At 37.9% G+C, this 16,499-nt stretch overlaps 1 protein-coding gene across 12 annotated transcripts in view; it reads right to left on the reverse strand.

Annotated features, from left to right (window-relative positions):
• Nucleotides 1-16,499, reverse strand: part of LOC113063443 (protein tyrosine phosphatase receptor type K) — a 155,931-nt gene that overhangs the window by 12,460 nt on the left and 126,972 nt on the right. For 2 of the 12 annotated variants that reach the window (XM_026233832.1, XM_026233835.1), the window contains 11 exons: nucleotides 12,724-12,859; nucleotides 10,170-10,199; nucleotides 8,962-9,122; nucleotides 8,481-8,516; nucleotides 5,140-5,151; nucleotides 4,798-4,982; nucleotides 3,638-3,725; nucleotides 2,725-2,864; nucleotides 2,564-2,581; nucleotides 1,840-1,876; nucleotides 399-496 (listed from right to left, as the gene is read on the reverse strand). In XM_026233832.1, coding sequence (XP_026089617.1) covers nucleotides 399-496; nucleotides 1,840-1,876; nucleotides 2,564-2,581; nucleotides 2,725-2,864; nucleotides 3,638-3,725; nucleotides 4,798-4,982; nucleotides 5,140-5,151; nucleotides 8,481-8,516; nucleotides 8,962-9,122; nucleotides 10,170-10,199; nucleotides 12,724-12,859 — 941 coding nt within the window. The remainder of the gene's footprint in view (nucleotides 1-398; nucleotides 497-1,839; nucleotides 1,877-2,563; nucleotides 2,582-2,724; nucleotides 2,865-3,637; nucleotides 3,726-4,797; nucleotides 4,983-5,139; nucleotides 5,152-8,480; nucleotides 8,517-8,961; nucleotides 9,123-10,169; nucleotides 10,200-12,723; nucleotides 12,860-16,499) is intronic. The other 10 variants (XM_026233833.1, XM_026233834.1, XM_026233842.1 and 7 more) reach the window with 10 other exon arrangements.

The following is a 16,499-nucleotide window of genomic DNA, read 5'->3' on the forward strand; positions in this document are numbered from 1 at the left end:
GCAGTCTGATTTAATTCTGCCTTAAATCTTCAAGCTGAAGAATGCTTTAAGATGTGAGTGATCACGTCTAGTACTATATTCCAAGAGCATTATGATATAAAGACTGCTGTGAAATCATTTCAAATGCATTCACTTGTGCATAATGATAGAATTAAAGCATCCACAACATGCACAAATGTACACAACACATACATAGACATGTTTCAACCCTTTGAGAAGTGTCCATTTTTGTTCATTATTTATTGCTTTGGATTTGGGGGTTCACCCGTTTTCGTAATTTTGAGCAGATGAATAACATTCCTGGCTCACTCCTCAAAAGGTTTCTGGGGCCTTCACAGGTCACATCACAGAGCACGAGAGCACACGACGGCCCCTCAGCAGGCAGTAAGGACACATACCCGGCCCACCTCCACTAGGTTGGTTACCATGACGACACAGGCCGATTGCTCCTGCCAGATCATCCTCCAGAAGTCGTACACCGTCTCGTGGACAGGGCCTGCGCGAAAGCCAAAAGTTCTGCTTTATTTCTTTACATCTATGCATCCATCAATATTTTAGTCATAAACACGTGGGTGAAAAAAAAAAGCCATTATTTGACTTTTGATTTTTGCATCATATTGTGATGAATAAATGTCGAGTGTATTAGTAATAATCACTGTGGATCGTTCTCTGTTAAAAGAGGTAACCTGCAGTTGTTACGTTAAAAAGATATTTCGGTAACACTTTACTATTGGGACCAATTCTCACCATTAACTAGCTACTTTTTAGCATGCCTCTTATTAACATAATGGTAGTTTATTAAAGCTTATACTACGCTGGGCATTGATTGTTTGAATCTGATTGGCTGTCGACCGTTGTGTGCAATTATTTTCAGGGAAACGCACGGCAAATGTAGTTTCAGGCAGCTTTCTTGGCCACATTACAGTTTCATATCACTTTGCATAGTTAACTGTAAAAATGGAAATTACAGGACTAACAAAAACAACAAGATAACAGACGATTTTACAAAAGTAAATACATATGACATTTCTGACTAGTGAGGTAATAACAGCGCTGTTTAGAGACGCTGCTGCAGCCTAATTCACACAAGCTCTCTCTCTCTCTCTCTCTGTGTGTCTCTGTCTCTCTCGCTAACTTCATTAATAACTGCATTAGAATGCTATCAGTGACTCAAGCCTCCATCACCAGCTTTAAAACAACATTTTGGAACCAGCAAAAAAAAAAAAAAGAAATAATCCTACTCACACTAGAGATTTAAGTACAAAAGCTGGACCAATCCCTTTAAATATATAATCTGATGGATGTCTTGAGGTGTGGTGACCGTAGTATAAGTGCAATAACTGTCAACAATTATTCTTTACTTAAAAAGCACATATTCTGCATGACCATATTCCACATCCCTAATGCTACCCAATAAATAAACTTAACAACGACCTTATTCAGCAGTATTTTGGAATTTACTGAGGCAAAAGTCTGAGATAATGGTTTGTTAATCGTGAGAACTGGAACTAAAAATTAGGAGTGACCGATATTTCTAAATAATTTAACCCATATAAAGTAGTTTTGGTGGTATAAATGAATATTGTTCCAAAAAATTTCTGGTTGCTTATGAGAAGGATATTCAGTGCATGTTTCAGGAAATAATTTTTTTTTTATTTAGCACGCACACTTTTTAAGATGTGTATGAGACCAAAAAGAATACAGTTTATGCATATTATGACAATACACTTACTGAGTTTGTTAAAGGACATTATATTTAGTTAACTGTGGAGTTCATTATATTGAAACAACTTGTCAGTTTTTGTTCTTGGCACGATTAATTGAACATTGCTCATTTACCTTGAGTTGCGATGTAATGGCTGGGCCTCTGGTATCCCTGCGAGAGAGAGAGAGAGAGAGAGTGTGAGAGTGTGTGAGAGAGAGAGAGAGAGAGAGAGAGAGAGAGAGAGAGAGAGAGAGAGAGAGAGAGAGAGAGTGAGAGAGAGAGAGTGTGAGAGAGAGAGCGAGAGAGAGAGAGTGAGAGTAAGAGATAGAGAGAGAGAGGGAGAGTGTGTGTGAGAGAGAGAGAGAGAGAGAGAGAGAGAGAGTGAGAGCGAGAGAGTGTGAGAGAGAGAGATCGTGAGAAAGTGAGAGTGAGAGAGAGATTTTGTAGGAGGCAGCAAACAATTCAAAATCTGAGAGTAATTCATTTCACAGTGGCCTATGCAAAATTGTGCTAAATTATGTTTTTAACCATTTCATTGTGAGAATTGTAGTCTCAGCACACACACACACACACATCACTATTTCAATGAATCAAACACACAGTGCAGGGAGACCTGACTTCAAATCCCCCCTCCCACGAAAACTAAAACACACAAAACCAAAATCATGAGCAGTAACTGAAACACAGGCCAGGGATGTTGACATGCATGGCAAAGCAGATGAGTGGCAGCGTGAGGAAGAGCAACAGAATGGAGCTGGATGTGTTTCGGCACAAGCGGCTCCATGCAGATGGACTTCTGGGCATGGAGCGGTGGGACAGAGAGGGAGTGTGTTCGAATGCGCCTACAGTGATACTTACATCCCTGTACAGCCAAATCTATCGCCCCAAAATCAACCGCATAAGAGTGAGAGAGAGCACAACAATGTCAGTGAGTCAGCAAGCACCTCCAACAAGGAAGAAAAGAAAGCTGTATATTGTGTATAGTTGAGACAAAGGCATGCATAAAAGACCTCACATACGAGGGAGGGAGAGACGTTTCTCACACGTTCGCCAATGGAGGAGGAGGCGGCATCGCCACTTACATCAATGTAGTTGGCATTTATGTAGTCGGAGGACGGGTCGTCTTCCATTGGCTGCAGGATCACTCGAGAATGATCGTCTACAGCGCCACACACGGCAAACAGAGCAGATTCAGGTCAAAAACACTGTGGCTCTTCTGTTTTGTTGGCTTGCTGCTGATTGATAGTGAGCTATGAAACTGTGTGATGCATGAAAACCTGTCCTGGTCAGATTTCACCGCAAACTCATTTGGAAGAATAGATCAATTGCTTTTTAAGCCTATTTGCAAAGTGATATAATTTTCGTGATGATTGAGCACATATTTTTCTCTGAATTTCTTATTACAATAATGCAAAGTATGAAAGCCTGTTTCCGTAACTGAATAAAAAACAGAACAAGGTAATTGTGACTTTTTATCTCGCGATTATAAATTTATTTTCTTGCATTTGTGAGTTTTATATCTCGCAATTCTGACTTTCTTTTCTTCTCACAATTGCGAGTTCAACTCAGGCAATTCTTGCCATTTTGACTTTATAACTCGCAACTGCGAGTTTATATCACACAATTCTAACTTTACAACACAATTTTGACGTTATAACTCGCAATTTTGACTTTATGAATGAATGAATGAAAAATACTGAAATTTGGGGGAAATGTCTTAAATTATAAATAATTGTACAAAAACATTTAAGTTGGCTTCTTTTTTGGTGTACATAATAATGTCTTAATCTGAAGATTTTGAGGTGAAATATGACACGTTGGTTTTCTAAAGAGTATGAGAACAAATGCTCTCAAACGGTTCTTTAATGCCTGAAAAATCATACACAGGAGAGTGTCTGGTGCCAGATAATAGAGAATATCCAACACTCTTACATGCAATGATGTTCCCATATCGATTCTTGGTTCGATTTTGTTCTTTCTTTGCTGCATCCCAGGTAGCAGACTGACCCTCAAAGAAGCTCTGGAGAGAAACACAGTAGATGAATTACAACACAGCCAATGGGGAACTAAGTAAATCAATTCCTAATTTACTCATATTTTCATCATGCTTGATAATATCAGCACAACAAAGCAGTTTGAATTTGCTCTATGTGCATCGAAATCTTGCAAACTCAATCACTGAACAGCCAAACAAAACGAACTGTTCTGCATCTGGCACACAAAGTCAACTGATCAGATTGTGGTTTCATGAAATAAACTGCCAACACTCTGCCTACAACCAGCAAACTCATCACTGGAAAACATGTGTGTAATAATGCTGTGGAGGAGGGGTTTCAACGGCTTCTTGGAGAACTGTGACATTTTTTTTAACATGTTACATGTTAATGCGTATGTTTCTTCATAGTAATGCATTTGTAGAAATGTAGCAGTGCATCAGTGTCTCAGCAATGGATCCTCTGCAGTGAATGGGTGCCGTCAGAATGAGAGTCCAAACAGCTGACCACACCACTCCAGTCCATCACTTAATGTCTTGTGAAGCCAAAAGTTACTAAACAAATAATTCAATCTGTCACTTGATCTGTGCATATTTCTCTCCTGATTCAGACGAGTTGACTTTTTCACTAGAGGAAACGATATTACAGATAATTAACTCATATTTTAGACAGAACCAATAATTAAAACATCTTAATTAGGAATTGTTTCTTAAAAACATGTAGCATTTTGCTTCACTAGTAGTAAATTATGGATTGCTTCTGGATTATTGTGATGTTTTTATCAGCTGTTTGGGCTCTCATTCTCTGACGGCACCCATTCACTAGAGAGGATCAACTGGTAAGCAAGTTATACAATGCTACATTTCTCCAAATCTGATGAAGAAACGAACTCATCCTTATCTTGGATGATCCTGACAAAATTTTAATTTTTGGGTGAACTTTAAAAATATGTCAATAGTCCTTCTGAACAATGGAAGACGAGGGAAAGGTTCAGGAGATCTGCGTGAAAATCTTTTTTGATTCTAGTTATCTTTGGTGATTCTAGCTGTACAGAAGTGACACACTTTATGGGACAGATTCTCCAGGCATCAGTCTAACCTCATACTCCTCCTTGAAGCCGTAGCTGTCGGAGGTCTTCATCAGGTTGATGTGCTGCAGCAGGTCGGCCACCCGTATGGCAGGATGGAGCTGTCCGGTCTGATAGGGCGACTCGGTGCCCTCGCAGTGGTAGCGCGGGATGTCCAGCAGTCTGCTGTTCTCGGCCGCGGCCGTGTGGTTCTCGTCTGAGATAGGGGTCAGGAAAGATTAATTGGAGGGATTCGGACAAACCTTTCTACATGCTAAGCTTGAAGGACTCGACACAAATGCATAAATGTATATATTCCCCAACAGAGTTGTGCACTCTGAACAGGACAGAGGCGTTTCTTCACACACACTTACCAGTGATAGGCACTTATGGGGCAGCGGGAGAGAAAAGAGTAGTTTAGTTCAGCGTCAGCTCAAACACAGGGGCTCTGTACTACAGCTGATGGGGTGATGTGGACTAAACATGTACAGAACACAGCTACAGGACACTAAGACGACGGGGAGCACAAACAAAGCCACTCTCCACATCACATCAAGACTTCTGCATTTTCTAAGGCACTTCAAAATTCACTTTAGTTGTAGTTTTTGTGGATATGCAGAAGCCACTTAAATATATATATATACAGGAATCACGACCACAGGAAATGATTTATAAGCAAACTCCGTCGATTCTCGAGAACAAAGACGACTGCACATTTTAGTGTCGCTTCTACACAGCGTTGGCCTACATCTTGACAGCTCCACTTGTAAAGGTTTCTGAAGACTTTGATAATCAGACTTTATTCGGTCACATCTTATGAGGTAAAGAAACTTCTCTTCATAACAGATGTCAGAGAAACAGCTGTTTTCCACTACACTTTAGCACTGTCTCTGCCAGAGCTGTGGCCTAAGGGGATGTTTTAACACCCCATCATCATCATCATCATCACACCACTGTAGACAATGTCTTTCTTGCTTGTTCTGTCATCGAAGCTCTATGTTAACATCTGACACGGTTAACCCTGATGACTGGAGTTTTATTAAGTTCATGTGTAAGCTGTCAGTTTTTGTTTCAGCATCGTCCCACGAGCTCCGGGAACACTTGTAATGTCATGTGGGTGCTGCAAAAGTGTGTGTGTGTGTGTGTGTGTGATGAGGGTTTGTTAAAACACACAGATTAGGGCTTCTCAGTTGATTTAAATCTGCTTCCAGATTTAAACTGTTTATTTAACGTGAATCTTTTAATGATAAATTATTAAAAATCCCTTGTGAAAAAGAAGTACACTTTAGCATACCTTTAAAAAGATTACTGCACTTATTATGGAAATAATATACGTTAAAAATAATATAGAGTAAATGCAAACTGAAAGTACTGTAATGTTTTCAGACGCTTAATTGCATTTAAATTTAAATTAAATGAAAACACTATTGTTTAAATGTATATTGAATGTAATTAGTTGTTTTTGACACATTTAGCAGGACCTCAGTACATCTTTATTTGTAATTTCATATCTTCTGTTGTCTTTGAAATCTGGTTAAAATGTCACCGCTGAATTTACTGAAAAATATTTATGACACACTAAAAAATATTCTAATGAAATTTTTATTGAAATGTGTATGTCATTTGTATTTTTTTGTGACGATTAAGTTAGTATATTTAACATTTTAAAATGTCTTTTTTAATATATTAACTTTAAATGTAACATAAAATAACACTGTAATTCTAATCAAGATCTTTAAATGTGCTTTAGTCTGGTAGTCAACACATCAGAAGTGTACTTCTTTAAAGCACAACAAATGATACAACAATTTAAAACATGATTTCAAATGTACTTTAAATCAAAACAAACAAACAAAAAAGTTAATATTACAAGCAATTAAAAACAATAAAAAATGATTTGACTATTACAAAGTGCACTTTTTTTCCCTCTGCTGCCTGTGACCTGTCAGACATGCAACTCTTTTTTTGACTCACAACCCACCAGAAAAGAAACGATGGAATATAGAGTTTGTGTGTGTTTACTTTAGATGAGTAAAATGACAAAGTCCTCAAGTGCTCTAAATCTTACACAATCTCTCCTTAGGGACATACACAGTTTTGTTTTAAGAGTAGAGTTTGGGTTCATCTGTAGTTATTAAGATTGGCGTTATATATAAAAACAATAATAATGATAAAATAAAAAAAAATAAAAAAACTGCATGTCCTCATTGAGCAAATGTGTGTCCACAGTAGCAGAAGTGCAGTCTTCTAGCTTTAGGTGAGTGATGACTGTGCTTTCACTGCAGCTAGTCATCACTATTTGTATCACAGCAGCTCTCGATGCATTCCTACTGACTCCCTGCGCTGCATGCTTTAGATGTGTCTGACAGTAACACAACAGGAACATGGTGGGGGCTGCATGAGTGATGCATGCTGGGTAATGAAGGTCTATATGTGCAGCAGGAGCACTCAGCTCAATTCAGTTCTCTTTTGAAGGAAAACTCAACCAGAATCAAACTCATGACTTGAACTTAGGAGAAGAGTTTGACTGGAAATATGGAAGAATCAAAGACAACATGAAACTGTGCTTCTGTAGTGTAACGTATTAATTACGTAGGACAGGGCTTGATTTTAATAATTGTGATTTTATTAGATTGGTCTATGATAATGTTGGTTATTATTATTTCCTTGCACACACCTCCTTTGTTATGGGTGGTAAAGAAGTGAACACATTTTGACGAAATATTACAGATTTCTTCTTTTTTTTTAACTGTAACATGTAGGGATGCACAACACTGGATTTTGCCAATATCCAATATGTCGATAATTTTCAACTAATTATGACTGATTGCTGATACCTATATATAATTATTTAAAATTTTGGTTCATTTTTTTAACAAGAATTAAATAAATAATAATAAAGTTATTTTATAAGGACAGTACATTGAAGATTTGAAAATAACTATAAATAAACTAGATATTAATCACTGCTTTTTTTTTTCAGAAAGATGCAGTGGTGACCTTAAAATGTTATTTTATGATTTAACATTAACATGGCCTGAAGCAAAAGAGTTGTAAAAATTCTGAAAATCATCTAGAGTTCATCATTTGTTTAAAAATATAACATACTACACATCTATTTTTGTTCATGTGAGCTTCTGCCCTTTAACATACTCATGATTTTAGGGCATCAATTACTTCTTTATTTGATAAACAGTCTAAATATTATGTGTGTAATTTGCTTTTATTTTATTAGAAGCAGGCCAACAGCGCCCCCTACAGAAGTAAAACTCCTCATACACCGAAAGCGCCATGCTGTACGTGCATTCTCAGTTTAAACGCAGCAATCCAAAACAGTGAATCTGATCATTCAGACAAAACTATGCTTCAAGTATGAGCCACAATTCTGACATGATCTAATCACTAGCTATAGCTGAGTGCATGTGATTTAATGTATTCCTCTTTTCGGCAAGACATATCGGCATAATTTTTCAAAGAGAACTGGTGGTTTTTACATTTAAAGACATTATCGGCCGATTCGGATATTGGTCTGACAATATCGTGCATCCCTTTTAACATGCACTGATTTAATGTAAGACAGTTAGACCCGTTGACATACAAAAAGCAAGTCAAATATATTTCATTTTGTCTTTGAGCCGTAACACAGGTTGAACTGAATTGCTCTGTGGAGACTCCACTGATCCAGACACGGACACACCACACACTCAATCCTCACCTAATACAGCTGTCGGCACGAGAGGGTCATTAGGCACTGCAGAGAAACACGCAGAGTTATCAGAAACAAAGACTGAAGAGCTGAGGATGTTCAGAAACTGAGATCAGTGCAGGAGTCTTACTGCTGCTTCTGCACTTGAGAGTTTCCTCACAGTTCAATAGAAACGCTGTGGGGGTGTTTTACACGATCACACAATATTAGCTCAATATTAATCATGTGAAGCGCAGAGGCATTTTATCTTTTATTTTTGTAACTTATCATTACATGCTAGTGCCTAAACACGCATCACTCTCTTCATGTGGGCCGCTTTCGGCTTTGTGTTTGTTCTGGGTTTTACAATCTTCTCCTACACATATCAAGTGGAAGTTTCTAAATCCTCAGACAAGCTCGATGTGATTCTACAATGTCGCATGTTGTCAAAAGTCAAGCCCAGTCTATACTTGACTCTGAGCTGTGGAGGCGTTCTGGAGGACATACTCACAGCGGCTGCTGAAGTTGTGCGAGTCCATGAAGGTGACGGACGTGGGCTCCTCAGCGTGCAGGGTGCTCTGGTCTGCATAACTGCGATCCATAGAGTTGACCATGTGCGTCATCTCCTGACGGGTGTTTCCGATGGCGTCCTTGCGCTTCTTGGCCAGCTTCCTGAGAAGCCAATTAAAGACAGAATCATTAACGGTCCATCACTGCACCCTTCAGCCCACCCAAACACACACATAGGAATAAACACCAGACAGGAGAGAGAAGAAGGGATGAGCCGATTGGAAAGCTTTAGTTCCACGGTAAAGGACAACTTCGAAGAAACTTTTAGGAAATACTTGCTAATTAGTGGATGTGATTCAGAGAAATAAAACCATGGCTGTTCAAACTGCAATTTGAGCCGAACACGTTTTACTGTCAGAAGAGCTACTTTACTGTCAAAAAAAAGTTATGTTTTTTTTTTTTTTTTTTTTTTTTTGCATAGACTAATTTGTAAAAAGAGCTTTTGTATGCTGTGTTGTATGTGCCAACAACATTAACACTGCAAAAAATAATGCCCTTAATGCATTCACTTTTCATGGTTTTATTTTTGACATGTTAACATGGTATTAGTGAGATGTTATGTGGTGAAATGCAATGTGGAGCTGTGAATGCGGATCTGTAATGCTAATGATTTAAGCGTTTTCTATTTGTTGTAAGATTTCTATGCTCTTTCCACAAGAACAGAAGAGAGCCGGAACCTCTTGATATCTGACCGAGGTTGTGTAGAGATGTCAAAGGAACTCTTGAAAGCCATCAAAGCAGCGCTCGAGTCGCCTGCTAGATTGAGCCGCAGACTAAAGGCCAACCGAGGACACCCGCTTCACCAAACGATGAACAGATGAGTGTGTGAGGATGAGAGGTGGACGGAGACACGGTGAGTAACTATCCCACACACACACACACACACACACCACCCAAAAAACAACAACATCAGACGGATAACAGACACAAGTGCAGCATTCTTTTTTCAAATAACACCGCTTGGATGCGACCGTCGCCGAGCATGTCCTACTAGAATGCAAAGGAACGTGATTGGTCAAAGCGATTTGTGTTTTCGCTTGAAAAAAGGATACTGCATCTTTAAAAGACTAACCATAGACAGAGAGCAGAGAGCCCTGCATGTAAGTCACGTTTTACTTTTGCTTTGGTCTGAGCGTCTCTGTTACTTACAGGTAATATGAGTACGAATAGTAGCTCCTCCTGGCGAGCGAATGAGAAACAGCACAAACAGATGAAGAGATACTGGTGAGAGCAATGTGGGAATCAACCGTGCCAACAATCAAGAAGCTTTGAGCCTGGTCTCTGCTGCCCTCATTAAAACATGCATGGCTCGGACATTTGCGTGCAATTAGAAACACTATTTAACTGAAAGTCGTCTGTTAGAAGGAAAAGAAACAAAACGCAATCAGAGCATGCTCAAATTCTGGCTCTTCATTTTCATCATGCATTAGGGGCGCTCTGACTTGATAAATCAGCAATAAATCTTATAGCACAGATGATTTAAATATATTAAAAAAGCCATTTTTAAAGAAAAGAAAAAAAAAATACATATATAGAGCACAAAAAAAAAAAAATGCTGCAAATCAAATCGGTCAGCTGCTGACTTCCTGCAAAAAATGATCAGCGTCAATGAGCAGTGTTTTAAAGATGCAGTATCTTCAGTTTGAGCGGAAAACATTGCTAATACATTGCTCTGTTAGAAATGAGCCGTTTCTATTCATTGCTGTGTCGAGGTTCAGTATAATACGCACATATTAACCCTTTTTAACAGGTTAGCGAAACCCACACAAGTGAAGGCGCCACAAACCAAAGGTCCCACATCTGTGTGTTCAAATGTGTTTAACGGTGCAGTACACTCCACCTAAATAAAGTTTGGTTAGTAAAACTAAAAAATCACATGAGACTCACTTTATCTCAGTAAGACTAGCTCATATCAGGCATTCTGCTTGTGTCATAAAGCAATCATGGGAGACAGATATGGTATTTCTACAAAAGCAGGACCAGCCAGAAGCATTCTGTGTCCACAGTAACAGCTGTCAGTTTAACATGCCCTGATCTATGAATGAAGGACGACTTCCTGCACCTTCTGAGTACTACTGCACAGAATGAATGAAGTGTGGATGAAGAATCAGTCGAATGATGTTGGCCAAGGGTGCTTTACTGGGATCTGAAGCCCATTCATAGAGAAACAATACAAATAAAAAACACAGCTAGCTTAGGGTTAGAGTTTGATTTGCTCTGGATCTGCACTGTTTGTGAAGGAGCACAATGAGCTTTCTTGCATTAAACTCTCTATTTTATATATAAAAAAAAAAAATCCAAATGTGAGTCCTATGAGAGAAAACATTTAGTCAAATTAAATTATAAAAAAGAGCTTTTGCAAATGATCCCAGCTAATGTTTCCAGCCTGTTCTGTTCTGTTCTGAATGGGAGCCTGCTGTTGAAGAAAACACCACATGATGGAGCCATCAGACAGAAGAGAGAGGACGTGCTCATCTGAACTCAACAGCTTGTGCTGCTTCACACACTCCTTCAGCTCACTATCATCAAATATCCTCTGGTGTGTGTCCTGGTGTGAATCTTCACTTCACAGACACACTCTGCAGTGCTACACTATAACACTTTCATTCATCTTTCAGCAGAATAATGCCTGAATCAATCAATAACTGCATAATAATAGACAAATGACTACTATTACTAATAATCTGACCACAAATATATGAGCCAGCACATATAAACAATAATAATAATAATAATAATAATAATAATAATAATAATAATAATAATAATAATAATAATAATGTGCACACTATATTTATTAATAATGTTTTTAGGCAGACGTGGAAAATAAAGCTTCCGTGACATTGACTTTTTTATCCAAATGCAGTGTATTCAGCCTTTTCACATGAACGAGTTCATGAATTCTCTGGAAATCAAACGGTTCCAGCATCATGTTTAAAAGTTTGGGGTCTGTAAGATGTTTTTCTTTCTTTCTGAAAACAGTGAATACTTTGATTCAGCAAGTGTTTATAATATTATATTTATAATATTAAAACAATTTTCAAACAAATGCTGTTCTTTTGATCGTTCTATTCCTCAAAGAAAAATAAAGTGCATCACAGTTTCCACAGAAATATTGAGCAGCACAACTGTGTTCAACATTGATAATAATCTTCATGTTTCTTGAGCAGGAAATCATCATATTATTCTGATTTCTGAAGATCATGTGACACTGAAGACTGGAGGAATGATGCTGAAAATACAGCAGAGCATCACAGGACTAAATTAAACGTTTAAACTGTTATAATATTACAGAAGACACTTCTTTCAAAGACATTCAAAAATCATACCAACCCCAAACTTTTGAACGGCTGTGTGTATTTGAATGTGTGTGTACTTAAGGCATAAATTATGCATCAAATTTATAAAACACCACCAGATACAATAAAATGTTCACATCACTATATTAAAAAAAGGTTTGCAAATGGGCTAAATAATTAATTGAAGGCATCTGTTAGGAGGATAACACGATTCCAGGACAAGAAGTTGTACATGTGTGCATCTGATTCTCTTGTAATGGCTTTAATTGAGATTTCGTCCTGATACACTAGAAGACCCCGGGGCGGTGTGTAGGGCCCCTGCGGCTGATGATGTGATGAGATGGCAGTGGAAGGAGGATGCCAACACAAGCCTACTGTAACGCCACACATTCACAGAGCCTTACCTCTTCTTCACCAGCAGGATGGCCACGAGCACCAGGAGGATGAAGACCAGCACGGCTGCACTGATGCCAGCAATTTTCACCACTTGGTCGGTCTGTTTGGCCGGGTCTGGAATCACCTCCGGCTCCTCTGTGGCCCCTGAAGAGAAACAGCAAATCTTTTAAATGTCAAGTTCCCTCATATAAGTGTTTATCTGGAGCCATGGCTTAGCAGTCAGTGCACATGCTCCAATGCAAGCTCAAACTCAAAATATGACCAATCACTAGTATTATTTTATTTTCCTATTAGGAAGCCAAAATAGTAGCCACAAAGCCAAGGCCATCAACATGAATGCCATGAATGCACCTGTTTCAACCGTTTCTACAAGATCCTGTTCCAGGAGACATGCCGGAAGTCTTCTGACCACAACATTAGCTTTATTTGTTGCTGGTTTACACAAGCCTAGATGCCATCAGTCTGCTGTGTGATGTCTTTCTCTCGCTGCCAAAGCATAACAGAATGGGCTGAAAATGACTGTCGGATATGTTTCTCCAAACATTGGCAGACAAGCACAGTATCATTCCATTGTTGAACGCTGATATTATTACCTGGCACCAACAGAACACACAAATGCGTCTGCTCTAAAAATAAAAGCATCAAACAGTTGAAAGAGAAGACGCTGCCTCTGAGCACAGCCTAAAGAACCGAGTGTAAAACCTCTGGGACTATACAGTGTATTCTCCAGGCCTGTTAAACACACTGCAGTGGAGAACAGATTTTAAGGGAATTCTGCGTGAATGGCTGTGTCTGTCTATGGTGGTTTAAAATACAAACTGATTGGGGTTCCCTTGTGAAAAAGAAGTGTGTTTAATTGAACTGGATGTGTACCTCAAATCTTGAGGGATTTTTTTTTTCTTTTTTAAAAACTTTACATACAGACCATACAGTATTATTGAAATAATAGACCACTTAATGACGCTTTTATGACTTTTACTTTGTATTAATGTAAAATTATCAATTTCACTTTCTACTACATTTTAACCCATGTTTGCAATCTTTCCTCATGCACTTATTTTGATGTGTTGACTAACATACTTTAGCACATTTAAATGATGATTTAAACATTAGTCTATTATTTGATACTTTTGAAGTTAATATATTTTAAATGTGTAATTATCAGGGGTGCACCGGTGTATTGGCCAATAATTGGCATCAGCCAATAAAATCAATTTTCTGCCAGTGACCAGGGTTGATTATTTCCTGTCAATCAAAAGGAGAACAAGAGGGTGCTTTCAACTATTTTCTATTCCTTCCCAAATGGCACGGAAAAGGAAGCAGCTGTAGATCTGTAATGTTTCAAATGTGATGTGTTTTTATTGCACGGCTCTGTGGAATACATGACTCTATAGTGACCCTGCCCTAGCCATGTAATAAGAGCGATTATCTACTTCTAGCCGGTCGTTACTGCAGAACAACCCCTCCGTGTCTCACCCTGTCTGCGTTATTCTGCGATTATTACTTATATAAAGTTAAATGTGACTGAATTATTTTGTGTTTGTATATTAAGTTTACACAGCAGTAGCACAAGCAGTATTACTCACGTCTGCTCCAGTGTAAGTGTACCGCAGTGGTGCTTCGGGGCTGTAACCCTGTCAGAAACACATCACTGCCGACTGAAATACTTCTTGCACACCGTTCTAACAGTAAAACTATCATTACAGCATCTACACGTATTGATCCGAAGCACTGCTGAACTCCAGCTCGGTGCGGATGACATTTATGGCGGTCTGGATGCTGACTTCACTCATGGCTTTGCCTGTAAATGCCACATTGTGCGATCTGTCTGGGCGGCAGGAGTAAATGGATCTCCGGTATGTCCTGAAGCTCTACTATAAGCTTTTAAGAGTGATAAGGCAATGACCCGCTGACACGGGCTCTTAAATAAAGCCATCAGCTGTACTCTCCTGCCTCTGGATCTGGGGGACAGACTCTTTCTACCCAACAATAACACTCAAACAAAAGCCAAGCCCCCATCACACGGCCTCTCTGTTCTTTACAGCACATTTGGGCGAGAGAGCAGCCTGGGGTGAAACGACCAAGACGCAGATCACTGCTGCCCTAATGCACTGCTCCTTCATCACCAAAGTTTATAAATACAGATATAAATGATTTATACCTGATTTAAAAGCATATCTATAATGTATTTAATAATTGTTTTTTCATACTTTATTAATGATCAATTTATCATTTCTAAATTAATATAGCATAGTGGTTCATAAGATCACTTAGAAATTGTAAGTAACTGATTAATAAACTATTTAAATGTGCATTCATCTTTTTATTCAGACATATAGTAATAGTTACTTATAGTGTTAATAAATGGTTTATTAACATGTATTTCTACTGTAATTCAGGGTTAATTCAGGTAGTTATAAGACATATGTAGTTGTTAGTTAACTATTTTTGTGCGCTCATCTAAAGTGAGGACTATTTATGCCTTGTAAAGCTTTTACAAATGACATTTAAAGGCTTATAAATATTTCTATGTTCTGTATCACTGTGTTGTGTTTGTTTCTGTTTTTTGTTTAGAAGATAACTGAGCCTTTAAATATCCTTTATAAATGCTTTACAAGGCATAAATAATCCTCACTTTAGATGAGCTCACATAAATAGTTAACTGACCACTACTAAATGCTTTATAACTACCTGAATTTACTACATTTCTTGTGATCTAATGAATCACTGGCAACTCCTAAATAACTGGTTTGTAAATAATGCTATACTTCATTGAGAAATGATAAATTGATCATGAATAAAGTATGAAAATACAATTATTAAACACATTATAGATATGCTTTTAAATCAAGAATAAAGCATTTATATCTGTATTTATAAACTGCTTATTATTGTCTATTAATGCTTTATAAATTATGAATTATCTGTTTACTAATGCTTAATTAATGATTAATAGTGTGCAGTTATTATAAAGTGTTACCTATAAATGTTATTTTAATTACATTATTACTCGGAAACTCAAAACATCTGAATTGATTTCTAAAAGTACCGTTGAGTGAAGCAAAATAAAAGAGTTTCTGGAAATCCATTAAATCATAGGTCTTCAACTCTAGGCATTAAACATTCAGCTATATTAGAATAGAGAAATAATCTTAGATATATATATATATTAGTAATATTGCTACAACTGTGCATACATGTAGTTAGAAAATGATTATTTCTGACGCATCACAATCTGACTTTGATGTAACAGTTTAAAGTTCTGTATACATATGATCTTAATGCAATCTGCAGACAGTGACATCATCACAGCACGGCACAAGCTGATTGGCCTCTGCTGCACCAATGAGCTTGCTGCTTAACTTTTAAATAGTTTGGTTTAAGCAAGTCTTGAAAGTCCCAGAAGCCCTCCACCTCCCCCAGATCCACCTGTATCGATCTGTTACAGCATGTCATATGTACACACAGTTTGTAAAATGATTTCACTATTCTATGTCAATATTTAATGGATTTCTGCTGGATCATTATGTTCATGTACTGTTTTTGAGGGTTATTCTATTATAAACATCTTGCAGTGGTTACCTTAAAGAGCTATTTCTACCTGATTTAACCTGTAGAAAGAGATGTATTTAGTGATGTTAAATAATATATTTGACTGGTTATTTAAAAAAATAAGACAAAAAAATCCCTGTGTATAAATGCAATCTATAACCCAGTCCCTCTCACCCACATGATGGAAAAGCAAAGACTGTAACCTAACTGGCAGTCATTTTTGACACTTGAG

This window comes from Carassius auratus, chromosome 45, assembly GCF_003368295.1.
Source record: "Carassius auratus strain Wakin chromosome 45, ASM336829v1, whole genome shotgun sequence".
NCBI lineage: Eukaryota > Metazoa > Chordata > Actinopteri > Cypriniformes > Cyprinidae > Carassius > Carassius auratus.